At 48.5% G+C, this 22,683-nt stretch overlaps 1 protein-coding gene across 8 annotated transcripts in view; it reads left to right on the plus strand.

Annotated features, from left to right (window-relative positions):
* Positions 1-453: 453 nt before the first annotated feature.
* Hcf (Host cell factor) overlaps positions 454-22,683 on the plus strand; it is a 67,321-nt gene continuing 45,091 nt past the window's right edge. For 4 of the 8 annotated variants that reach the window (XM_077632026.1, XM_077632028.1, XM_077632027.1 and 1 more), the window contains exons 1-7: positions 454-638; positions 3,494-3,803; positions 4,402-4,530; positions 8,097-8,761; positions 10,481-10,702; positions 15,419-15,499; positions 16,196-16,323. In XM_077632026.1, the coding sequence (XP_077488152.1) occupies positions 479-638; positions 3,494-3,803; positions 4,402-4,530; positions 8,097-8,761; positions 10,481-10,702; positions 15,419-15,499; positions 16,196-16,323 (1,695 nt within the window). In that variant the 5' untranslated portion in view covers positions 454-478. The remainder of the gene's footprint in view (positions 639-3,493; positions 3,804-4,401; positions 4,531-8,096; positions 8,762-10,480; positions 10,703-15,418; positions 15,500-16,195; positions 16,324-22,683) is intronic. The other 4 variants (XM_077632030.1, XM_077632032.1, XM_077632031.1 and 1 more) reach the window with 1 other exon arrangement.

Genomic DNA, 22,683 nt, shown 5'->3' on the forward strand with positions numbered 1-22,683 from the left:
GCAGTTTGTGGCGGTTCTGCAAAAAGAGTGGGCGTAACTCGAGCCTTTCTTCGCTAACGTGATGCTTTCCGCGGAAGCCCTCTCGTAAAACACCTACTTGGTCCGCACACGGCTAGGACGTTAATGCAGTTGTTGCCTGTAACTGCGGCGAAGTATTACCTGCGACATTGTTTTATTTTTTATTACCGATCAGCTGTTACCGCCGTTGCTCTGTGCTGCCGCAGACGCCCTGCACAGGCGCGCATTTTCATCCTAGCACACTCATGAGTGGCTAAAAACTTGATTTTGTAACCTTTCTAGGATCGCATAATCAAACGAATATAAATTGTGCCTAGTATTAAAAAATTTGTTTTATTTTTGTAATATTTTTAGTATTTGGAAGGCAGTGTTCAAGTGCAGCTTTCTGCACTGATATTGAATGTTGTTTATCATCCGGGCATCTTCGGTTTCTACACAAGCATTGTGGGTATGAATCAAGATGGCGGCACCCATATTGAAGTGGAAGCGGGTTACAAGTACAACAGGACCAGCGCCACGACCTCGTCATGGCCACAGAGCTGTTGCTATCAAAGATTTAATGATTGTTTTTGGCGGCGGCAACGAAGGGATAGTGGATGAACTTCACGTCTACAACACATGTAAGAACTTTGGCGGGCTCGGCTTCGGCGCTGCTCACTAACATGGCGCCCTGTATTGTCTATGAGTGCAGTAGTAGTTCCATTCGAGCTGGTATTTATGCTGCTGTCGCTCATTTTATTGCATGCAGGTTAGGGGTGCATGGAAACCTATTTTTCACGTTACGTGACTCTTCTTTTGCGCTCCGGTGACCGATCTGACGCTGATCGTAGCGCGCTATCGGCGTCACATCCAACATGGCGGCGCCCTATGAGTGTCATGAGAAAACTTTAACTGCAGTTTTCGTTGTATGCACCGGGCGCAACGCTGTCAGAAGAGCTCGGTGGTGGCAGCGATGCGCCGGTCTTTCTTGCTCCACGTTGTCTTTAGGATCTGCGCGGAAAAAGATAGTTGCGAGCTCTTTGAGTTCGGCGGTCCTGAGAACTTCTCCCAAGATGGCGTCTGTTTGTAGTATGTTCGCTACCATGGCGGGTACAGTGCGCGCGATAGTTGACGGAAGTCCCGCTTTTCTGGAGTTATTTTCGCAGCGATGGCTTCCTTCTTAACTTTTCACTTGCTGCTACTGCGGATACAGCGTGTTCGAATTATTCGAGCTTGAGTGGTTCAATAAATCGCACTGCGGATGTAGACTTGTCTGAATGTTTCCCGTTTTGCGCGAATGCTCACTCCGGTGCGATAGGTTAGGCCTAACCCGCGTCAGATCGTACGCGGCGCCTCTGCTGGCGCGCTGCCGGATTCTTTGCGGCGCTTTCTTGCGGCAACAGTGTTGCCATTTCGATCCAGCAAGTCCGCGGAAATTTCGGGCTATCGTTAGCCATAGGCAGAAGGCCTGATTTGAATTTTCGGGATCTTAATCTGGCGCAGGGATTTATATGCAGCAGTCCTGAATCCTAGGCTCTAAATGTTCATAGCTCTTGCATCATCTGGCGCTTGAACCCGTTGGGCGTATCTGACCAAAGGATGTCGATCGTTGTAGCGAAAAGCTGGAGGCTCGCGTTGCCAACCTTGAGACGCTGATTGAAGCAGAAGACGTGATGAATATTCAGATCACTGATCCCCGATCCAAACGGTAATAATTTGCAGTGCGCTGTTACGTGCGTTTTGTCATATGCCTTTCTGCGGTTTGTAGGAGTAATTTTGCCGTTGCGTCGTGCCGAGCTTGCAAATTACGAAAAAAATTAAAAATAAACGGTCTTATTTCGGACCGTGTGATGACTAGAGCAGCTTTGCGGCTACTGATGATCTGAAATACTGTTCGCGATTTTGCGTGCCGTTCATACTACGAATGCAAACATCCAAAAGACTGTGTTGCGTGCTATTGCTTAGATGCATTTCTGCAGCGAAGCTTGATAGCTAAACGTCTTGTGTCACAGCATTGCCTTTGAGGTATTGCGATCCTTCATGTTGTGGAACAACTCCGCAGCAATTGTTTTGCTGTGAGTGCAGTTGTCTCACCTAGTATGGTACTTTTGTTGGAGAGAATGGAGACTGCCCATCACTACAAAAACCCATTGTTTGAGGGTACCAGTTTGGCCAATAACTGAAAGCTGTGTGTATGCTTGTACGTATGTTGAAAATGTATACAGTGTGTCACAGCTAACTTCAGAAAACTAAATTATCAGAGACAGGCGAATGAAACCAATTGCATATTGGTGACAGCCATCTTGCACACCACAGGCAATTATTTGTTTCACAATTAATAGTTTAATTATCTAAATTAATAAATATTGACTTTAGACAACAAATTGCATTTGAAGAGTTGTCGAGCACCTTAAGAATCCCCCATTCCATCATTTACGATAAGGAAACACTCACGTGTGTCTTTGTTTTTCCCAGCTCCAAAGAAAGCCCGCGACATACAAAATAAACCACGTGACTAACGCACTTGCACGCCAAGATCGTGCTGCTCTCAAGCGTGGTTTGAGCAAATGAAATCACCTGAAACATTGACTTGACGGCCCCGCACCAGCGGCAGGCCGATATGTTGGCGGCGGCAACTCGCACCGTCATGTGTGCTGCTGCGTGCTCAAGTGAGGCTCGCGGCGGTGTCAAGTGTCTCGGGCACGTGCCGGTATTCGCCTGGCTGGAATAAACCTGTCCTGTTGGCATCTCAACAATGAATGCACAGCATCTAGATTAAAATCTTTATTTCACCAAGAAAAGAGTAGTTGCACCAGATTATGGAGTTGAAGAAAACTAAAGTAGAGCTTTGCACAGGCTGCAGTGTGATTATGGGCGTGGCCTGTGTCCTGTACATGTGGCCCTGGGCGCGGCCTGTCCTGTTGACGGTCCTGTGCGCAATGATGTCAGGGTTACTGCTTGGAATTGGAAAATTGTTTCCTTTGTATGGTGGTGGTCTCATAAGCAGGATTTCATTTTTTTTTTTCAAAAGTATAAAAGTGGCTCATTTTGCATCTTGGTGCTTTTGCATTATCAGCGTTCCAAATCTCTTGAAGGTGAGCCGTGCTTGCTTTAGGGGTGCTAGAGCCCCATAATGTGGCTTAAAAGCAAAACCTCCCTTAGGCTGTTTATTTTGACAAAGGCTGTATCTTTGTCTTTGACAAAGGGTGTACCTTTGACAGCTTTAAACTGCATGTCAAAAGAGGGCACACAGCTGAAAATGAAAGAAAACTTTCCTGGACCCAGCTTTTTTTTTTTACAGTATGTTGCAAGAATAAGTGCACATAGCAGTAGTTACACTTTTTATCTGTTTGTTGGAAGGTATCTTGATGGTTCTCAACGTTAACGTTGAAACTCTTTAAATTTGCATGCTGGGTGCATGCTACTTTAGTGGTCTTTCCACTTTGGAATCTTGGATATGCTTATACTAGACGCGTGGTTCTGTGCATATATACAGCTACCAACCAGTGGTTCGTGCCGCCAGTGAAGGGGGACATCCCACCAGGCTGCGCGGCTTATGGCTTCGTGTGCGATGGCACACGGCTACTGGTTTTTGGCGGCATGGTGGAGTACGGCAAGTACTCAAACGAGCTCTACGAGCTGCAGGCCAGCAGATGGGAGTGGAAGCGGCTCAAGCCACGGCCGCCCCGGGGTTCCCCGGGGCCTTGCCCACGCCTGGGGCACAGCTTCACGCTTATTGGCAACAAGGCCTTCCTCTTTGGTGGCCTGGCCAATGACAGCGATGACCCGAAGAACAATATTCCTCGGTGGGTATGGCTCTCTGTGGCTAGTGGAATATGTGTTGGTGGTTTCTAAAACGTAACAATCTGTTATTTTTCGTAACACGTTCACTTGTGTGAGATAATGAATTTTATCCATGAAAAAAATAAAAAGTGTGGTTGGTCTGCAAAGTCTTATTTCCTTGGGGCCAGCTTAGCTGCGAAGGCTGTTGGCAAAAATATTTAGTACACATTTCTTGTAAAATTTGTAATTAAGTTCCTTTGATTGATTGAGGTGAGGCTGTTGGGCACAAGATAGCATTTTATTGCAGCAATATTGATGGGTAGCGCTCGTCATCTAGCACATGCCCTACCACACAATCACCCATGCAGAAATGTAACGCTTAACTCTTTCGCTACCGCGCCTATTCAAATCGATCAATTTGATCGACGCATTTTGAGTTCAAATTCTCGCGCGGTTTACGGACGCCTAGCGCCATCTAGGTTAGAAAGGAAGAAACAAACGACGTTTTCCGCCTTGCTTTGTCGATGTTTTGCTTTTGGGCTCTTCTCCCTGAGCCGCGAAAAGTTTTGGGTTGACGGGGAGCGCTTCGATCATGGCTCCTAGAAGACGTTGTGTTTGTAGGCGATCGAGCGCTTCAGGAGCCGATTTTGCTGATGCAATCAGCAGTAGTGAGCCGGAAGAAGACGTGGACACGTCAGATTTCAGCACAGATGACGAGGATGCGTCAAGTCAAGCCGGAACATCCAGCGGGTGAGTGTCGGCTCTATGTGCCGCGCACATTTCGATTACTAATAAATAGTTATGAGCGGCGCAGCATGTACTCACGGCTATATTATTTATTTTCAGAGTCTCAACGTCATATGGACGTGATTCCTTGCCTGCAGCTGTGAAACGCGTGCAGTTTTTGCCTAGACGAATCCCGGGAGTCGAAGTTGGCGGCACGGTCCGGAGTAGCGCACGGCACTTCGTGCGGGCCGTTGATGTCTTCAAACTCTTTTTCACCGCAGAGCTAATCAACATGATCTGCGAAAACACGAACAAATATGCGTGGATGCATATTTTAGAGAGGCAGACGTACGCAGAAAAGGACGGCTCTTGGAAAAATTTCAGTCCCGATGAAGTGATGCAGTGCATAGGAATTCTGATCTACATGGGAATTGTGGAACTGCCTCGCCTCCATCTATACTGGAACACCTCAGCGTTATTTTCGGGCCTCATTCCTCCAAAGATTATGCCCAGGAGCCGATTTTTCGCGTTCCTTGCGTTTATCAGTGTCATGGACCCGGAGAAGACTGACCCCGTCCGCGATGGCAAGCTTCACAGGATCTCACATCTACTGCAGCACATGAATGACGTGTCACGTCAGCATTTTCAGCCATACAGAAATTTGTGCGTGGATGAACGGATGGTGAAATCAAAAGGACGATCGGGCATTCGGCAGTATATGCGCGACAAGGGAGTCAAATGGGGGTACAAGCTGTGGGTCCTTGCTGACTCTAGCACAGGCTACACTGTACAATTCAGCGTTTACACCGGGAAGAGAGAAACACCTAGCTCAAAGGGACTGGCTTATGATGTAGTAACCCGCCTGTGTGATGAATATTTGGATCAAGGCTACATTATCTACCTTGATAACTTTTACACGTCTACCTCCCTCTTTGAACATCTTCTTGAGAGGAAAACTCTCTCTTGTGGAACAACGCGCAAAGATCGTCGCGGGTTTCCCTCCCAGTTGAAAGACACCGCTTGGGAGAAAAGATCAAATCGAGGGGACATTCGCTGGCTGCGCTGCCGTGATGTGCTGTATTTGCAGTGGAAAGACAAGCGCATTGTGAACATGATGAGCACAGCACGCACTGCCAACAATCACGTCACAGCAGTGCGAAAAGTGAAGAGAGGAGACCAATGGACAAAGATACCCGTCATGAAGCCGCTCTTGATAGAAGACTATAATAAGGGCATGCTTGGTGTTGACAAGTCAGATCAACTGATAGCTTCTTACAATGTCTTGATGAAATGTGTCAGGTGGTGGAAGACACTCTTTTTCAACTGCATTGACATTGCTGTCGTAAACAGCTTTGTCATCTTCCAAGGACACAGGGAACATCACCGCGAGATAGAGGAGCTCACCAGACAGACTGGTTTTGACCAGCTCGCATTCCGAATTGAGCTGGTCAACCAGATTTTTGGGATGGACGACAGAGCTGTCCACCCTCCACCTCCTCCAAAGAAGCCCGAGCACAAGCCCCAGGTGCAAGAAAAGCGTCACAACTGCAAGCTCTGCTACGGGAAGAGCAAAGTCGAAAGGAAGACGGCAGTTTTTTGTGAGCCATGCAGTGTGTATCTGTGTTTCATCCCAACAAGGGACTGCTTTGGAGAATGGCACGCCACACACCCATGCTAACTTTTTTTTTTGTGGGAAGAACAGTTTTCGGCAATACCCTCTGCAAATTGTGTTATCGCTTTATGATATAATTACCTACAGAATGTATATCTTGAATTTTTTTCACTCTTGATATTTTTAAAGTTGTGCTCCTTTTTTCAAGCAGAACGATACCATTACTGTATAAATTTTGTCAATATAAACTTTTTTTCATTAACTTGTGTAATAAATATATAGGCAAGGTTTACGATCCTGAACAGCAAATTCTTTTAGCTACATTTTGATACCAAACAATATAAATGACGCATTACTGTCTAGCCGCCAAAAAATATTTCCTTCCACCTAGGGAAAACTGCCCTTTTTCCCGTGGTAGCGAAAGAGTTAAGCGCTTTCCTCCGATTGGCAATAATAATGGCAGCAGGACTTGCCCCGCACACCTTGACACAATGCCTGCTCCAGCTAGGCACCCACATTCCAGTCGAAGAACTGACTGAAGCACAGTGTGTCGGCCAGCTTTGTCCGACTGCGAAGCATGCGCACAGGCAGGGCTCTCCTACCGGCATCCAGCCCCCCTTCCACTGCCCAACCCAGTGCCCATGATAGCCACGCTCCGCAAAAAGATGCAGGTGGCAACAATTCTATGCAACATACATCTCTATCATCACAGAGGCAGATGATGGGCCAGGGTGCAGGCGTTGGTGCGCTCTCCCGGAAACTATCCATCTATGCTTTATACTCGCGCTGCCAGCTACTCCGACAAGTCAGCCATGTGCATCGTGGTCATGAACGTGGATGGTCACACACAAGCTGCCGCATCTATTATTGTCTTGGCTTTGAGCCGGTCCAGGGAAGAGGGAGCCACCTCCCTCGCCATACGACAAGCCGCTTCACGCCCACGTGATGATGCAAGCAAGGTACTCTTCACATGCGACCCGTCATAAGCCTCCAGTACTTACTCCCCATGTGCAACACACACTGAACAATCTCTTTGATACTAGCTCACTCCCCATGGGGCGCATCGGCATCATCTGCGCTCCAGGCCATGCATCTTTTCCTGGCAACGAGTGCACATGCGCTTGCCTGGGAACTTACAGGCTGGACACCAGTCGGACACTAGCTATTGGAGTCCTGGACTGAAGACCCTGTCCACGAGGACTAGTCTCCCAATCACCCTTTCCAAATAGTTTTTCACCATCGCCACCGCCATCTGTTGAGAATTCATTTAATCAGGAGTTTTAAAAAACATGGCTGTTCATGTGGTCAATGACAGCCCTTTCTTCAGTATGAAAGCCAAATGTTCAGGACTGTGGTTTTATGCATATAGTGAAACAAGTTGTAATTGCAGTATTTTTTTTTTGCTGTGACAGAAAGGTGCTTAGTTTTCCATTTGCAATGTACGAGTGCAGAACTTGTGGTAATTAATTGCAAAGCACGCATTGTGTACTTTGCTATGGCAGGCTTTCCAAATGTGGCTGGTTTGGCTAAATCGGTCTCCTGCCTGTCAAAATGTGAAAATGTTGCTTTTTGCCTTTCTGTGGAAGCTTTGGCTTTAGCTTAGCCATGCCCCCACACACTTGTCTGTGTTGCAATGGTGACTTGGTTCTTGTGCATGGAATTTGTGATACGTAATTACTTCCTAACAGCAGGTCTAGTTTTCGTGATGAACTTGTGAAAACTTGCAGTGGGGCTTTCTCTTCTTTCGGATTGCTGTGCCATTTTTAGCACGTAAATTCTGTTGTGCTTCTAGGATGCTCAAAACACTAGCTCACCTTGACTACTGCTTGGAGGCATATATTTTAATTTGTAATTTTCAGCATAGCAGTGTTAGCTTGTCATGCGAAAGTGTTTCGCCACAAATTGCCGTGTAGTTAAGGCAGTTCTTATGAAATTGAGAGGAGTAAGGGTGAGGCTGAAAGTGCGCTGCTTATTCCAGGTACCTGAACGACCTCTACACGCTAGAGCTGCGCCCATTCTCGAGCTCAATGGCCTGGGATGTGCCCCAGGTGTTTGGCCAGCCCCCACCACCTCGGGAATCGCACACGGCGGTAGCCTACCAGAGTCGCGAGGGTCGACAGCCGCGCCTCATTGTGTATGGCGGCATGAGTGGCTGCCGGTTGGGCGACCTCTGGCAACTGGACGTGGACTCGATGAGCTGGAGCAAGCCACAGGTCGGTGGTGTGGCTCCGCTGCCCAGGAGCCTGCACTCGGCCACGCTCATAGGCCAGCGCATGTTTGTCTTCGGCGGCTGGGTGCCGCTCGTAATGGACGAGAACAAGGCGTCGACGCACGAGAAGGAGTGGAAGTGCACCAACACACTGGCCTCACTCAACCTGGAGACGATGGCCTGGGAGCCGCTGGCCATGGAGGTCTTTGAAGATTCGGTGCCACGGGCGCGGGCGGGCCACTGCTCGGTGGCCATCAACTCTCGCCTCTACATCTGGAGCGGCCGAGACGGTTACCGCAAGGCCTGGAACAACCAGGTGTGCTGCAAGGACCTCTGGTACCTGGAGACAGAGAAGCCACCGCCGCCGTCTCGTGTCCAGCTTGTGCGGGCCTCCACTGCCACCCTGGAGGTCTGCTGGGGAGCTGTGCCCACAGGTGGGCTCCCGTCTTGGTGGCTTTATTCGCTGAGCTGGACATGGCAGGTGCATGTGGGTGTTGGATGTTTGTCTTTGGGACGAGTGCACAGTAAAAGGGATCAGAACAGTGGCACGAAAACAGCACAACTCGGCATGCCACTTACATTGCTGTAGCTGTCGACTTGAGCGATGCACCGACGGTAGGAGCATCTGGTTCATACGTTTGTAGGTCGACCCCCCACCTTCGTCACATTTCAGGAAAAAAAAAACAAAAAAAAAAACTAGGAGGTCGCTCACGCTTGGTCTTTGATAAAAGAATGCGTAGCACTATCCTGGGGCCTCCGCTTACTGCCAACTGCTATTGGCTGCCGCATGCGGGCGCACCCGTGGGCACATTCCGAAACGAAAATGTATTAGTCACTCGACTACTCGTCCACATTTGTACCATCACCCTCGCTAGCACTGCCGTCGTGATCACTGCTGCGGTTCCACAGCTCGTCCTACTAACATCGTTGTGCAGCGAAATCCCGCACTTCGCAAACAGCCACATCATGACATTGCGTGGAACAGCTGAAAATTTTGCCCCGCTGCAGCTGCCACACTTGTATCACCCGTTGTGGACGTCAAACTTGCGGCCCGGTGCGCAGTTTGTTTCGCCGGCATAAAGAATGACAGCCATTTTAAATGTAGCTGTGAATGAGCACCGGTCGCTTGCCGGACCTGGAGCACAAATGACGAAGCATTATATTAAAGACTTGTCAAACACGGCCGGCAGTAGTCAAATGCAACAGAGCCAAAGAGAAACTACGTGTCAGCGACATCGGCTCTTCCGTTAGCTACCGACACTCCCCGGTGCCGCTGCTGTTCTGAGTAGCGGTGCCGCCGCGATTGGAACAGTGGCTCTTCCATCAGTTATCCACGCTCCCTTGAGCGCAGTGTGCACACTTGAAAGTAAACAAAAAAAACTTGAATGGCGCCTATTAAGAGTAGAACACAAATGCGTTATCGGGCCGCTGCCGCTTATCAGCAGACACAATCTGCGGCCACGTGTGGGGAGTGGGCTGGTGCCGGATTTGTTGCTTATCGACAACCAACATCGGCCGCCTTGCGTGGAGTGGGGATGCCGGTTCTGCCCGTTAACATAGCAGCTGCTCAAGGCCAGCACCAAGAGTGATGCGACGGAGCCGTGCAGCAAAAATGCAACCACGCTGTAACATGCCTGATATTTTGTTTGTCTCCCCTTTATTTATGGTGCAATGCTTTCGCTTCGATTTTAAGTCAACACCCCCCTTTCGGATTTTCAAAATTTGAAAAATAGGTCGACTTACAATCGTGTAAATACGGTAATAGCATGTGCAGTAGACAGCATTATTTAGGCAAGTTGGCCTCTCTCTCAGAGGTGCTGGGGTACTTGAAATTCAATAAATAGCCTTTTTTTTATATGGGCAAGTGTTTGGAGCCAGGTTTTCTCGTATTGGGTTGTGCTAAGCTAACAGCCTAAAGTTGACATGGGCTCTGAAGTTGCATATGATTTCGTTTTTCTTTTTGCCCACCGCAGCATTGATGGCATACTGAACTAAAAGCTGAAAACTGGCCATGATTATGTGATCTAACTGTACCTGCATTACTTTTGTTTCATCTCGGTGTTACCTTGCCGCATGTCACACTTGAAAACTATTTGTGGTGTCACATGTGTCGTACACTTGCGCCTCTGACTTGGTGTGGGTTTTGTTTGCAGCGGACGCCTACCTGCTGCAGCTCCAACGCTACGATGTCCCCCCGACGAGCACAGTGCCACCACCGCCTGTGGCACCAGCTGCCCCGGTGGCTCCCCCAGCACCGGCTACTCCTGTTGCTCCTGCTCCTGTCGCTGCTGCCACCCCCACGCCAGCAGTGGCACCCCCCATCGCAAGTCCCAAAATTATCACTCCAACACAGTTGCGCCCAGTTCGGACCCCTGGTGAGCTTGCTACCTGGGTAGGCAGTTACCCTGTGAATGACTTGTCTCTGTTTGCTCAGCCACGTTGTTCCCTTCGAAACATAACATAAAAACCAACATATGATACTGACCCACATATCTCGCATACAAGTCTCGCATATAGTGCAGAGGGGGAAAGGCCGCCAAAAACATCTGCATTGCATTTCATGCTTGACACAGTGACTTGATGGACACTCGCAGGCACAGAAACTCTCGAGGATGCACCAAATACAGTAAAAGCTCGTTAATTCGAACTTCAGTAATTCGAATTTCGGGGTAATTCGAACCGTACTACTTGGTCCGGCCTAGCTCCATAGAAGTCCATGTATAAAAAAGCCCGTTAATTCGAACGTGAGTTGGTTCTGCCACGGTTAATTCGAACTACGCGCCGCCGCGCCTGGGTGGCGTGCCGCCTGGCACATGGCCAGAGCAGGCCTTGTCGCGAGGCTGCAGCGGCTGAGTTGCCTCCAAAATGGGGGAGAGAAGGTAAAAGCGGGTAAAACCGGTGCCAGCACCCGGCGCAGAGGCTGGAGGGCAAGGGGTGGCAGCTGTGGCAACAGCTACGCCCTCTCTCTACCTCCGAGAACTGCGGTTTCCGGTTTTGAGCCGCCAATCTCAGAGGCCTAAGAATCTTGTTGTATAGCTGCAGTTGTTGACCGATGGATGGCGCTACCAGCACAAAAAATACAGCGAATCCAGTACATCGCAGCTCCGCTAGCACTCGACTGTAGCTGCAGTTGTTAACCGATGGATGGCGCAACCAGCACAAAAAATACAGCGAATCCAGTACATCGCAGCTCCGCTAGCACTCGAGAATTGAACGAATAGGAGGAGCCTTCGTCAACGTCTTTGTCCTGAACTCGCGGTGGTCTCGGCCGCTTTCGGCACCCTCGAGTTTTCTGGTTTTCGGCGCGCTTACGACCTTTGTTGTGCGGATCGCTTGAAAAGTTAGGCCTCGGTGGTGTGCTTCGCCGTGCTGACGTGCGGTTTCAGAATGGCGTGCGCCCGCGGTAAATACCGCGCCAAAACACTGAAGGATAAATGCGACATCTTACGGGAAGTGGACGCCGGAGTCTTGTCGAAACAAGAAATCGCCAAGAAGCATGGAATACCGAAGAGCACGCTTTTCACTTACATAAAAAATAAGAGGGCGATTGAAGACGCCTTAGAGGCAGAAGTTGCCAGCGAAAGGAAGAGGATGCGGCTGGCAAAGTACCCCGACTTCGAAAAAGCGCTTCTCCTCTGGATTAAGGAGATGCGTGCTCAGGACATACCGCTGAGTGGCCCCGTCATATTGGCGAAGGCAGAGGACTTCGCCCTGCGGCTGGGCTACGACGACTTCGCAGCTTCAGATGGGTGGCTGCACCGCTTCCGTGAAAGGTACGACCTTGTGTTTCGTGCGGTGTCAGGGGAGATGAAGGCTGTTAACTTGGAAACATGTGAAAGTTGGCGCTCCGAGGTCCTACAAGGCTACCAATGGAAGTACTCTCCGCAGGACATTTTTAATGCTGATGAGACAGGCTTATTTTTCAAGTTACTGCCCGCCAAAACGATCACGTACAAAGATGACAAGTGTACGGGGGGTAAACGAAGCAAAGAGCGAGTAACGGTGATGGTTGCGGCAAATATGACCGGAAGTGAAAAGCTACCGCTGTTCGTGGTAGGAAAGTCGAGCAATCCTCGCTGCTTCAAGAACATCAGGTCCCTCCCAACAGACTACGCGGCAAACAGGAAGGCTTGGATGACTGGAGAGTTGTTTAAGCAGTGGCTCATGAAGGTAGACAAGAAGTTCGAGCGCTGTGGCCGCAAAATCCTTCTTCTTGTCGATAACTGCTCTGCGCACAAGATTGAAGTTCAAACGAATGCCGTTGAGTTGGCCTTTCTTCCAGCCAACACAACGGCAGTGCTGCAGCCCATGGACCAGGGCATTATAAAAAATTTGAAGACATTTTATCGGCGCCACATACTAGAAAGAATTATTCTATGCCAGAATTACGAAGTGACGCTCTTGAGTGCACTGCATATGCTTGTGCGTGCTTGGGAACAAGTGACAGGGGCTACAATAGCCAATTGCTATCGCCACTGTGGCTTCACCACGCAAGGCGAGCACGTGGACGAGCCACCTGCGCACTGAGACTGCGTCACTAGCGTCACCGCTCCCATGTCGGACGTTCTGAAAGACGTTTCCTTTGCCGACTACGTAGACGTGGATGCGAGCGCAGTTGTCTGTGGTGTGACCACAGACGAGGACATCATTTCCCAAGTTAAAAACATAGAGCTTGTCGCTGCCAGTGATGACGACGCACCGGTGCGGCCCTCCGCTGCGGAAGTCATGGCCGGACTTAATGCCGCCCGCCTGTTCTTCAGTTTTGAAGAAAGCGAAGAGGAAGCCTTCCGCAACATTTGCTCTTTAGAGCAAAAAGTGCTTGCTGTTGCCTTAAAGAAAAAAAGCAGACCACAGTTACGGATTTTTTCAAACATTAAATTGAACTGGCGCCATGCCCTGCTGCTTCCTGGTCGCGGTGTCCTGTTTTTCTTCATTGCTTTCGTTAGTTCGAACTTCGTTTAATTCGAACTGAGATGGCGTCCCCTTGCGGTTCGAATTAACGAGCTTTTACTGTACGCCTGTTTTCTATGCCTGTGCAATTAAAAACCATCTGCCATAACGCACTATCTCCGGTCTCAATTGATAGTGGAGCTTGCCGGCTTTCTTTCGCACCAATGCGGCGGCCGCTGTGCCTGTTCAAAGCCATGAAAAATTGCAAAAGCAAAAACGAAGACGCGGCCTTGCGATTGGCTGCCTTGTACCACTTGGCGAAATTGGCGCTCTTTATTGGCTAGTTTGAATTTCCTGCCATTTTCAGTTGCGTTGGGGTGCTGCCATTTTGAAAATTTTATCAGCGTGAGCAATAGCAAAGTTGAAGTGGGGAGCTTGCAGCGTCGATAAATGCGTAAAAAATAGTCAGCAGGGCGGGAAACTATGATCTGTGGTCGTCGGCGCTGATGACAACGGGCAATAGCGTAGCGTGCGTGGCGACAGACCGCGAACCGCCGCGTCGCGTCTGTGTGCAGTAGGGCAAAGTTGGTAATCGGCAGCGTCAACCATGGTTCCTTGCAGCTTTCATCAGCGGTGCTTACCGTGAGTGACTCAAAAGAAAACGCTGACAGTATGGCCGCCAGTTTCTCGGTGGCATCTGCGCGCGAGCGAGCGGCGCCGACAGGAAGCTTTCCACCGCATGTGAGGGTCTGGTGGGTGGCTGTTGATAACATCAGCTGATGTTATTTCGGATGAAGGACCGTGTGGCGGACTTAGAGCAGAGATGCCTGTGATTAGAATAGCGGTGTAGCGGTTAAATTAGGCAGCCGTTTTTTTTTTTTTCCATGTGGCTCCAAGAAATAGGCTGGTTTTTAATTATCTCATGAATTTGTTTATTCATCTGAAAACTAATAGCATATTTGAAATCACCTCGGAAAACTTGAAAGGACTGTGCAGTTTCATCAAGATTCAACCAAAAACAAAGTTAAAGAGAATATTGTGCTGTGAAGAAAAGAGCAGCTCACGTGGGAGCTGCCAGATCCTCCGGTTGTTGTAAACTGGTCTGCCACTTCCGGCGCGCGTGCAAGAGGGCTCCAGGGGCATTGCGCTCGCGCACGCTTGTGATGTGGGCATGCACACACAGGCTCTGGCAGAGAGGCGTGCGCCTATGAAGTGACCTTTGAGGTGGGGCTATAGTGATCGTTGTCGTCAAGTGTGCCATTTTTTTTTTTAAGAGTAGGGTCCTTGTCGGGGATATCTTTTCATAGGAACTGTTTGGTACTGTTGGGTGCATTCAAGATCCAGCTTTTCTTGAAAGCGCAATCACTGAGCTGGCCCAAGCATCTGCAATTCAATTGCAGTGTGGCTGGGGAGGCTTGTTTCAGCCATCGGGCGGCGATAACTGCAGGCTCTCTCTACCTCACCCAGTACATGTAGCAGCGTTTTACGTCGTGCTTTCTGCAGCTGCGATTACTTTAGAAAACAGCTTAGTACTGCTGTCCTGGTCCCAACATCTTGCGAGATGTGGTCATCCTGCTTCTGATAGCTTGGTGTCGCGAGGTCAGCGGGGTAAAATAGCAATTAAATCGAAACCATAAAAGCAGGCTACCGATGCTGCTGCTAGATAGCACCTCCTCTAGCTGGAAGCCTAATGTTGGCAGCACCGAATGATAACAAAATTGTGACTGCAGATATGGGCTGAAAGTTGTTCGGATCCACATTTAATATGATGTGGTGGAAATTGACATGCTAAAATATGGAGGAAAAAAATAAAGCATATTATACGCCACATTTTCACAGCATTCAGTCCTCACTTCAAGCTTCGAACCTGGCGCAAAATACAAAGAGGTCTGCACTTAGGTGCACCATCACTGACTTCCTTGGTTAGCATTTTTACCCAAGGACCACGCAAGCTGTTTACTGTTTGCTTTTTTTTTTCAAGTTTTTGTAGGTTCGATTTTGAGATATCCAAATTTTATTTTGAAAGCCTTTAGACGTAAACAGTGTTACACAAGGTGCCTGTTGTGCAGCTTGGAAAGTGATGCTTTAACCAGCATTTCGAAATGGGTGAGGGCTAACTGCAGTGAGCTACTGATGATGGTGATGGGTGGCCAGATGGTGACATTTCTGAACCTTGACTCAATGTATTTGCTCTGCTGCAGGCATTGCTCAGCCACAGACACCCACCCAGAGCCCCGCCATCCGTGTGCCTGCGGCTGCATCGCTGGCATCAGGCTTGCGAGGTGGGCCACTTGCAAGCTTTGTCTCGTGTAACCCACGCACTGCTGTGAAAAGGGGTAGTGGGAACTGCTTTCATACCTGCTCTGTCCTTATGGCATGACGTTTTCAACCGTGATCTCTGTAGTTCTCGTTGACCAACTGTACCTATTCTAGATGTTACCGTTGGCATTAGTTTACCTGCTGCAGTGGCTTACTGGCAGTGTTGTTGGACTCCTGAGCCCAAAGTCATTGGACAGAATCCCGGTCACGGGAGCTACGTTTCTATCGAGGCAGAATGCAAAATGCTGGTGTGTTGTGCGATGTCAGTGCACTTTAAAGAACTCCAGGTGATGGAAATTAATCCAGAGCCCTTGGCTGTGGCATGTGCCTCTCATAGCACGTGTGTAATCTTTGATATCAAACACTACATATGACCACCAGTCGTGAGTTAGTCTTCGGAACAGATTTTTGAAAGGTCTCATGCAGTGGTGTCGTATTGGGTGTGCAGTCCGAAATTAGTTGCCTTAATTGAGAAAGTTGCCTTTCTTTAGCCGCAGCACCAGGAATTCATATCTGGGATCCCTGGGGGGGGAGGGGGGTTAGGAGGTAGATAGGCAGGTGGTGTCCAGTGGCTGTTGGCTGTGCCCATTGTGCAACCCAGTCGCACAGGCAGTTTTGCTTGTTATGCCCACAGTTTGCTTGTGTGTGTGTGTGTGCAGGCACAGTCACATTGGTACGCACCCGATCGCCTGGTGGGGCTGGCCAGCAGCAGATTCGGGTGATAGCCACCACACCGACTGGCCAGCATGTGGTCAAGACAGTCACAGGAAACCTGCCCACCGTCACGGTGAGTTAGGGGCCCTTGACTGGGGTTTGACGAGGGTCCATATTTTTTAACTGCGATCCCTCAAAATCACTTGGTGTTTTCTTGATATGGTCACTGATTTGCTGGAGCAGTGTAAGAGGATTGGCACTCTGCTGCAGCGCAAAGCGTTGCTGTATCAACCATCAAGATAAGGAGGTGTATGTTGAAGCCACGACGCAGTCAATTTGGTGGTGCTATTTATAACTGCATGAGAGTCACAGAGGCATGCCAGCTCTGTAGTGATTTCTGGTGGCATTAGGGCAGCTTAGATGCTGCAGTCGAGCCGCAGCACTCAAAATTAGTGACAAACTTTTTTTTTATCATGAGCGAAGGTATATTTGTAGACTTAATTCAAAACAGTAATTATCTGGTACGACATATAGGTTCAAGTATGCTGTGCTTTTAATTTGAAGAACTGGTTTATGGTACTGCATTGCAATTCAGGCCTTCTGTGGGTGCAGTTTTTGTTACAACTGAGCACTGCACTCACTTTTGCTGCTTCAGCCGCTCGGCTGAGCTTCTTACTTGGCTGAGCTCTGAGCGTTACTGTAAGCATGTTATTAGCTTTCAATGGTTTGAACTTGAAGGGGACTCGGCTGAGCTCCTTACTTGGCTGAGCTCTGAGTGTTACTGTAAGCGTGTTATTAGCTTTCAATGGTTTGGACTCAAAGGGGACTGAAAAATTTGTTCCAATTACTGCATTTACTCTTGTAACGAACCCACATTTTTTTCCAGAAAAGTTGACATTAATTTGGGAGAGTTCATTAGGTGAGGAAAAAAGTTTAGACAGTTTTCTTGCTAGAGTTGAAATTTCCTATCGGGCGGGCCTGCCCGCCCGCCTGCCCTTCCGTCCATCAACAGAAGCACGTGGTCAGCTGCATTCGTGTCGGCGGTGTGTAGTGCCATTCACTTCGAAAGGTGTTTACTGCATCATGGCGTGATCCGCTGATTTTGTGACAGTTGATGGCACTGGCCACTTGCAGCGAGATAAAGTAAATGCACTGAACACCGATGTTGAAGCTTGAGCGCTTTTTTACGTGACGCTAAAAAAAATCTCTCAGGATGGTTACTAGTGTGTTATGCAAATGCTTAAGTGTTATTTGTGGTGTGAAAGGAATTAGGCATTTTCGCTCCCTATTTCGAGCTTGCCAAATTTCTTGGGGGTCTGAAGGTCCTGGTTCCTTCATAGCATTGCATTGTAGAGGGTGTTTTATAGTGTTCTAGTTCAATCTCCTGCGCACCTCTCCTATGCTCAAGTGCTTGCCAGCTTTCTAAGTGTACACTGGTGCAGCCGGGCACGCAGCAGCACTTCGAGCAAGCCACCACCTCCGCTGGCACTCCCGTCAAGGGCGCACTAGGGTGCACAGTGTCTTGGCACTCTGCCAAGTTCACCAAGCACGCCACCTCCTGCCGGAGCTCTTGTCAGAAGATGAGAGTGTCGTGGTGTTATCGGCTCGCAACACCATAGCCCGCTGCCAAGGTCTGTGCTGCGGACGGCAGGAAACTGAGAAACGTGTCGAGAAAATCTAACGCCTAAAAAAAAAATTCTGAAAGAAAAAAGTGGTGGGTGGTCATTACGTGAGTAAATACGGTATGCGGAGTTGTGAGGAGCCTTACTAGTCATTTGGTGTTGACGGGACCAGAGCAACCATTGCTTGATCTTGGGTACATCGGAAAGTTTGAATTGAGGGGGGAACATAAAATAGCCAGTTTAGTCATAATTTGTTTTGTTTTTTTAATGCTGTTTTTTTGTCATCCTCGGGTCTTCCTTTGTCTTTGTAGCAAAAAATTGCAGCAAACCATGCAGTAGAAATGCAGGGAAAGAAATCTTTCTATATGTGTAGCCCTAGAAAATTGTGAGTGAAGCATGCTTTCTGATGGTCCTGACGCATTGCGGATTCTGCGGTTTTCAGATGATGTTTCACCGCCATATTACTATCACCGGGAAGAAAGATTCAGAATTGCTGGTCACAGTCCCGCTTTTCATTGAGCAATAGCAAACGAGGCAAACAAAGGAGAAAATATTGTTGCGGGAACGCGCCACCTTTATTGGTCGAGCTTTGCAATTACAGTAGAATCTGCTATAGTAAAGTGACTCTGACCGGCAAACATCCTTACTATTATAGACCTTTTCACATTTCCCTTTCTAGGTTCAGCGCCTTTTCCTCTGTGCTGTGCCAGCAGTGTTGTGATTGGCGGATTTCATACAGCTCTCTGTTAGGCATGCGCACGGTAAACAGTGAAAAGCCCTATATCAAGGTCTTTACTACAGTAGAATCTCGATGATATGAACATGGTTGATACGAATTCGTAAAACTCCTCGGCCAGACTGCATTGTGTGCATTGTGCGGAATATCAGATCTCCGAACCCTCTCCCATGCCACTATGGATGGTACGAACACGCAAGCCATGACCGCACCCTTGAGCACTAAGCACTATCCGTACATCACCGACGTTACGGTCTCTAATTGTGCGGTATGCGCCCTAAGCAGTGAGTGGCAGTGCGAGGCCTGCACGTCACAGATGTCGTGATCGCCAGTTGTGCTGTACGCACTGCGAATAGTGGGCTGTGGCCGCAGGACCGTGAATAAATGCCATCAGCTGGAAGCAGATCTGTGTGAATGCGTTTTTCACGCTTCTGCATATGAATTCTTTCGTGACCCCGTGAGATTCATATCACCGAGATTCTATTGTATATCAGTTGTTGGTGACGGCACGGATCAGAAGGTGCTCTCTAGTAATTAATTGGCTACTTATTGAACACAAAGTGTTGGTTTATAAACGAAACGCTCTGAAATGCCTTCTGTTCTGCTATAGAGACAACAAGAGCAGGACGGAAGGTAGTTCTGAGCATTTCATTTGTAAACCGACACTTTATGTTTTGTAATCGTCCCTTTATGTGATATTTATTTTCTGTTATCACATTTTCGATTTTGTGTGTGTCTTGTGAAAGCACCGCATTTTCACAAATACGATGTGGCTACAAATATAAAGAGAGTTCGATTTCATGTGAAAGCCAAAGCTTTGTGTGAACACAGTGCTTTCTTGCACAGCCTCAGCATCATTTAGGAGGTAATATTTTAGAAACATGCGTGACGTAGTCGAGCACAGCAACACTGCCCACATAGTGCACCCACACCTCCGCTACTTGCTGCCGCTTCCCCTTCAGTTCTCAGCGATCTGTGCCACTTTCTTTCAACGTCCATAGCCAGCTTTGCTTATTTTTCCTTGTGCACCATGCGCTTTGCAGCCCTAAGGGCTTCAATATTTGGCTTCTCTTGAAGCTCTCAAGCTTGGTGGTGAAATTTGAGAGAGCACCATTTTTATTGTTTGCGGTATCCATTTGCCGTGGAATGTTGGCTTCGCGACCCTAGACTTCGCGCCTGCCGCGAAGTCGTCATTCCACAGTAAACATATCGCTACAGCCTGACTCTTGCTACCCTAGCTGTTTCATTGAAAAAAAATCTTTATTGTAACCGAAACAAAAAAATGCATGGTTGTCTATGTAAGGTGAAATAGGATTGCAGTTTCACTTTTCTCTACTACAGTCGCTGACCGATTTTTCGGACTTGAAGGGACCCAAAAAATGGTCCGAATAATCGAACAGTCCGAAAAATCCGTGAAGTACAAAAAATCACTTTATTGAGATGAAATCTGCTTAAAAATGTCACTGATTTTACCTTGCGGAAAATTTCTCTTGCTGGCGACGATTTGCGCCAAGGTTGTGCTTTCACTGTACACACTAGACAGCAAGGTCACCGCATTTAGTTGGAATGCTTCCCACGCTTCTTTCACGGACCCGTCGGGGCCATGTTGTCCACAACCCGAGTGTGCACCACACCGCTCGTTAAACACACGCAAACACACGTTAAACACACGCAAAGATAAGGCACTTTTCTTTCAAAGCGGCGGAACCGCCGGACGCAATCACAAAACGGTGAACAGATGTAACTTCGTGAAGACTGAGTGCCACTCGGTCAACGCGGTCAGAGAAACCCAAGTGACGAAATGGCAAACGTATGGGACCCGCTGCGGTGGCTCAGTGGTTAGGGCGCTCGGCTACTGATCCGGAGTACCCGGGTTGGAACCCGACCGCGGTGGCCGCGTTTCGATGGAGGCGAAATGCAAAGGCGCCCGTGTGCTTTGTGATGTCAGTGCATGTTAAAGATCCCCAGGTGGTCAAAATTATTCCGGAGCCCTCCACTACGGCACTTCTTTCTTCCTTTCTTCTCTCAGTCCCTCCTTCATCCCTTCCCGCTGAGATGTGAGATAGCTCTGGCAGAATTTCCTTCCCCCAACAAGCAATTTTCAACGTATGGAACAAGACTGCCGCGGCAACAAAAGCAAGTTGACGGCGATGACAATCCGGCTGCCGCCTCGAAGTGTCAGAGATCGCAGGGACCTCTATTGGCAACAATGTGGTACCGAACGTGTGTCAAGCCAAGCCAACTGCAGCATAAATCCACCTCAATCCAAGATGGCGCCTTTTGCGCCGGCAAAAAAGCCAATAAGATGGCTGATTTTGGCCCCCAGGCGACTGAAATTAGTCCGAAAAATCGAACTTTCGGACTTTTGAAGTCCGAAATATCCGTCGCGATTATGTATGCGCTTCTATCGGGCGACTGACGGTGCCTCATTGAGGTCCGAAATATCCTACAAGTCCGAATTATTGGAGTCCGAATTACCCGTCGGCTACTGTATATCATGTAATGGCGCATTAATGTCGACCCTCCATCTCTTAGCCCCACCCACTAAAAGTTTACTCCTAGCATACGTCAACGCATACATCCTCTGCCCCTCCGCCGCACTTTGTAGGTTCCTGCAGGATGGCATTGCAAGCACTTGTGCAACTAAAACCAATAAATGCCTAACCATGCGATCACTACTTAAGAAGTCAATGGAGATCGAAAGATAAAAAACGGCTCTCCACTCTGCCTTCCACACTCGCGTGTAGCCTAACTGACTAGCGGCAAACCGAACTGCAAATGGTCTTGTAGATTCGGATTCCGGCGTGACGTGTGCCCCGGAGATTATTGGGAGTTTGGTCTCGCAACCTACTGCTCGTCTGAGGAAGCAACCGCCTACATGAGCAGGGTAAACAGTGCGCAAACCGAATTTTCCTTAGTGGAACTGATTTATGCGTGAATTCACCATTTTTCTGGCAGATGGTCCTATGCATTTTGCCGGGTAAAAACACCGGCATACTGGGCATACTACCCGCAGCTGCTTCTAAACAACCCTGCAAATAGGTTGGCTCCACACATAGGTCGACGCTCCAGTTTTAGATGGTTGTTTTTATGAAGAAAGGCAACCTTATTTGTGATAGCGCTTAATGTAATCATAGGTGTTGGCAATCTGCTGTGTTTGCATGATTGTAAGTCGGCTGGAATATAAGTTGACCCCCCTCCCCATATCGCATGTCAGAAAAAAAAAAAAAAAGGGTGTGCCCATGGGCACACTCTAAAATGAAAATGTATTAAGTCACTGGACTACTCATCCGCACTTGCGTCATCGTCCTCGCTAGCGCTGCCATCGTCGTAGCTGCTGCGGTCCTACAGTATGCTATTCTAACGTTGTCGTCCAGCGAAAACAGACTTCACATACAACCACTGCATGTTGTCGTCCCATGAAATCCCACACTCAAGCAAACAACCGCACCACAACATCGCTTGGAGCAGCTGAAAATTTTGCCTTGCTGCAGCCGCCACGCCTGCATTACCCGTTCTGGAATGTCGAACCTGCGGCTCGGCGCGAAGTTGTTGTTCTTTCTTCGGTGTAAAGGATGAGCGCCATTTTGAATGTAGCCGTGAACGAGCGCCGAACGTTTACTGGCCCCAGAGTGCAAATGATGATTGACGAAGCACATAAAAAACTGGTAAAACGTGGCCGGCAGTCGAAGCCAAATGCATCAAACAGAGCCAAAGAGAAACGCATGAGCGGCGTCGGCTCTTCCATCAGCTACCGGCACTCATCAGAAGCACTGCCGTTCCGAGTGGCGGTGCCGCCGTGATTGCAACAGTGCCCCTTCCATCAACTGTCGACACTGCTATGAATACCAGGTGCACAGTTAAAAGTTAAAAGGAGATTTTAAAAATCCTTCCGAGCAAGCATGCAGAATAGCCGAATGCCACTGGCTAGAGCCATAGAACGGACATAAAATTGCAACCACGCTGTAGCATCCCTGATATCTTGTTTTTATAGCCTTTATTTATGCTCCCTGCTTTGGTTTTGTATGTAAGTCAACCCACCAATTTTGAATTTTCAAATAAAAAAAAAAGGTAGCCTTACAATAGTGCAAATACACTAGCTGCCTTGCCACGGCAGACTGATCAAAGAAACGGC

Source organism: Amblyomma americanum, chromosome 7, assembly GCF_052857255.1.
Source record: "Amblyomma americanum isolate KBUSLIRL-KWMA chromosome 7, ASM5285725v1, whole genome shotgun sequence".
Taxonomy (NCBI): domain Eukaryota; kingdom Metazoa; phylum Arthropoda; class Arachnida; order Ixodida; family Ixodidae; genus Amblyomma; species Amblyomma americanum.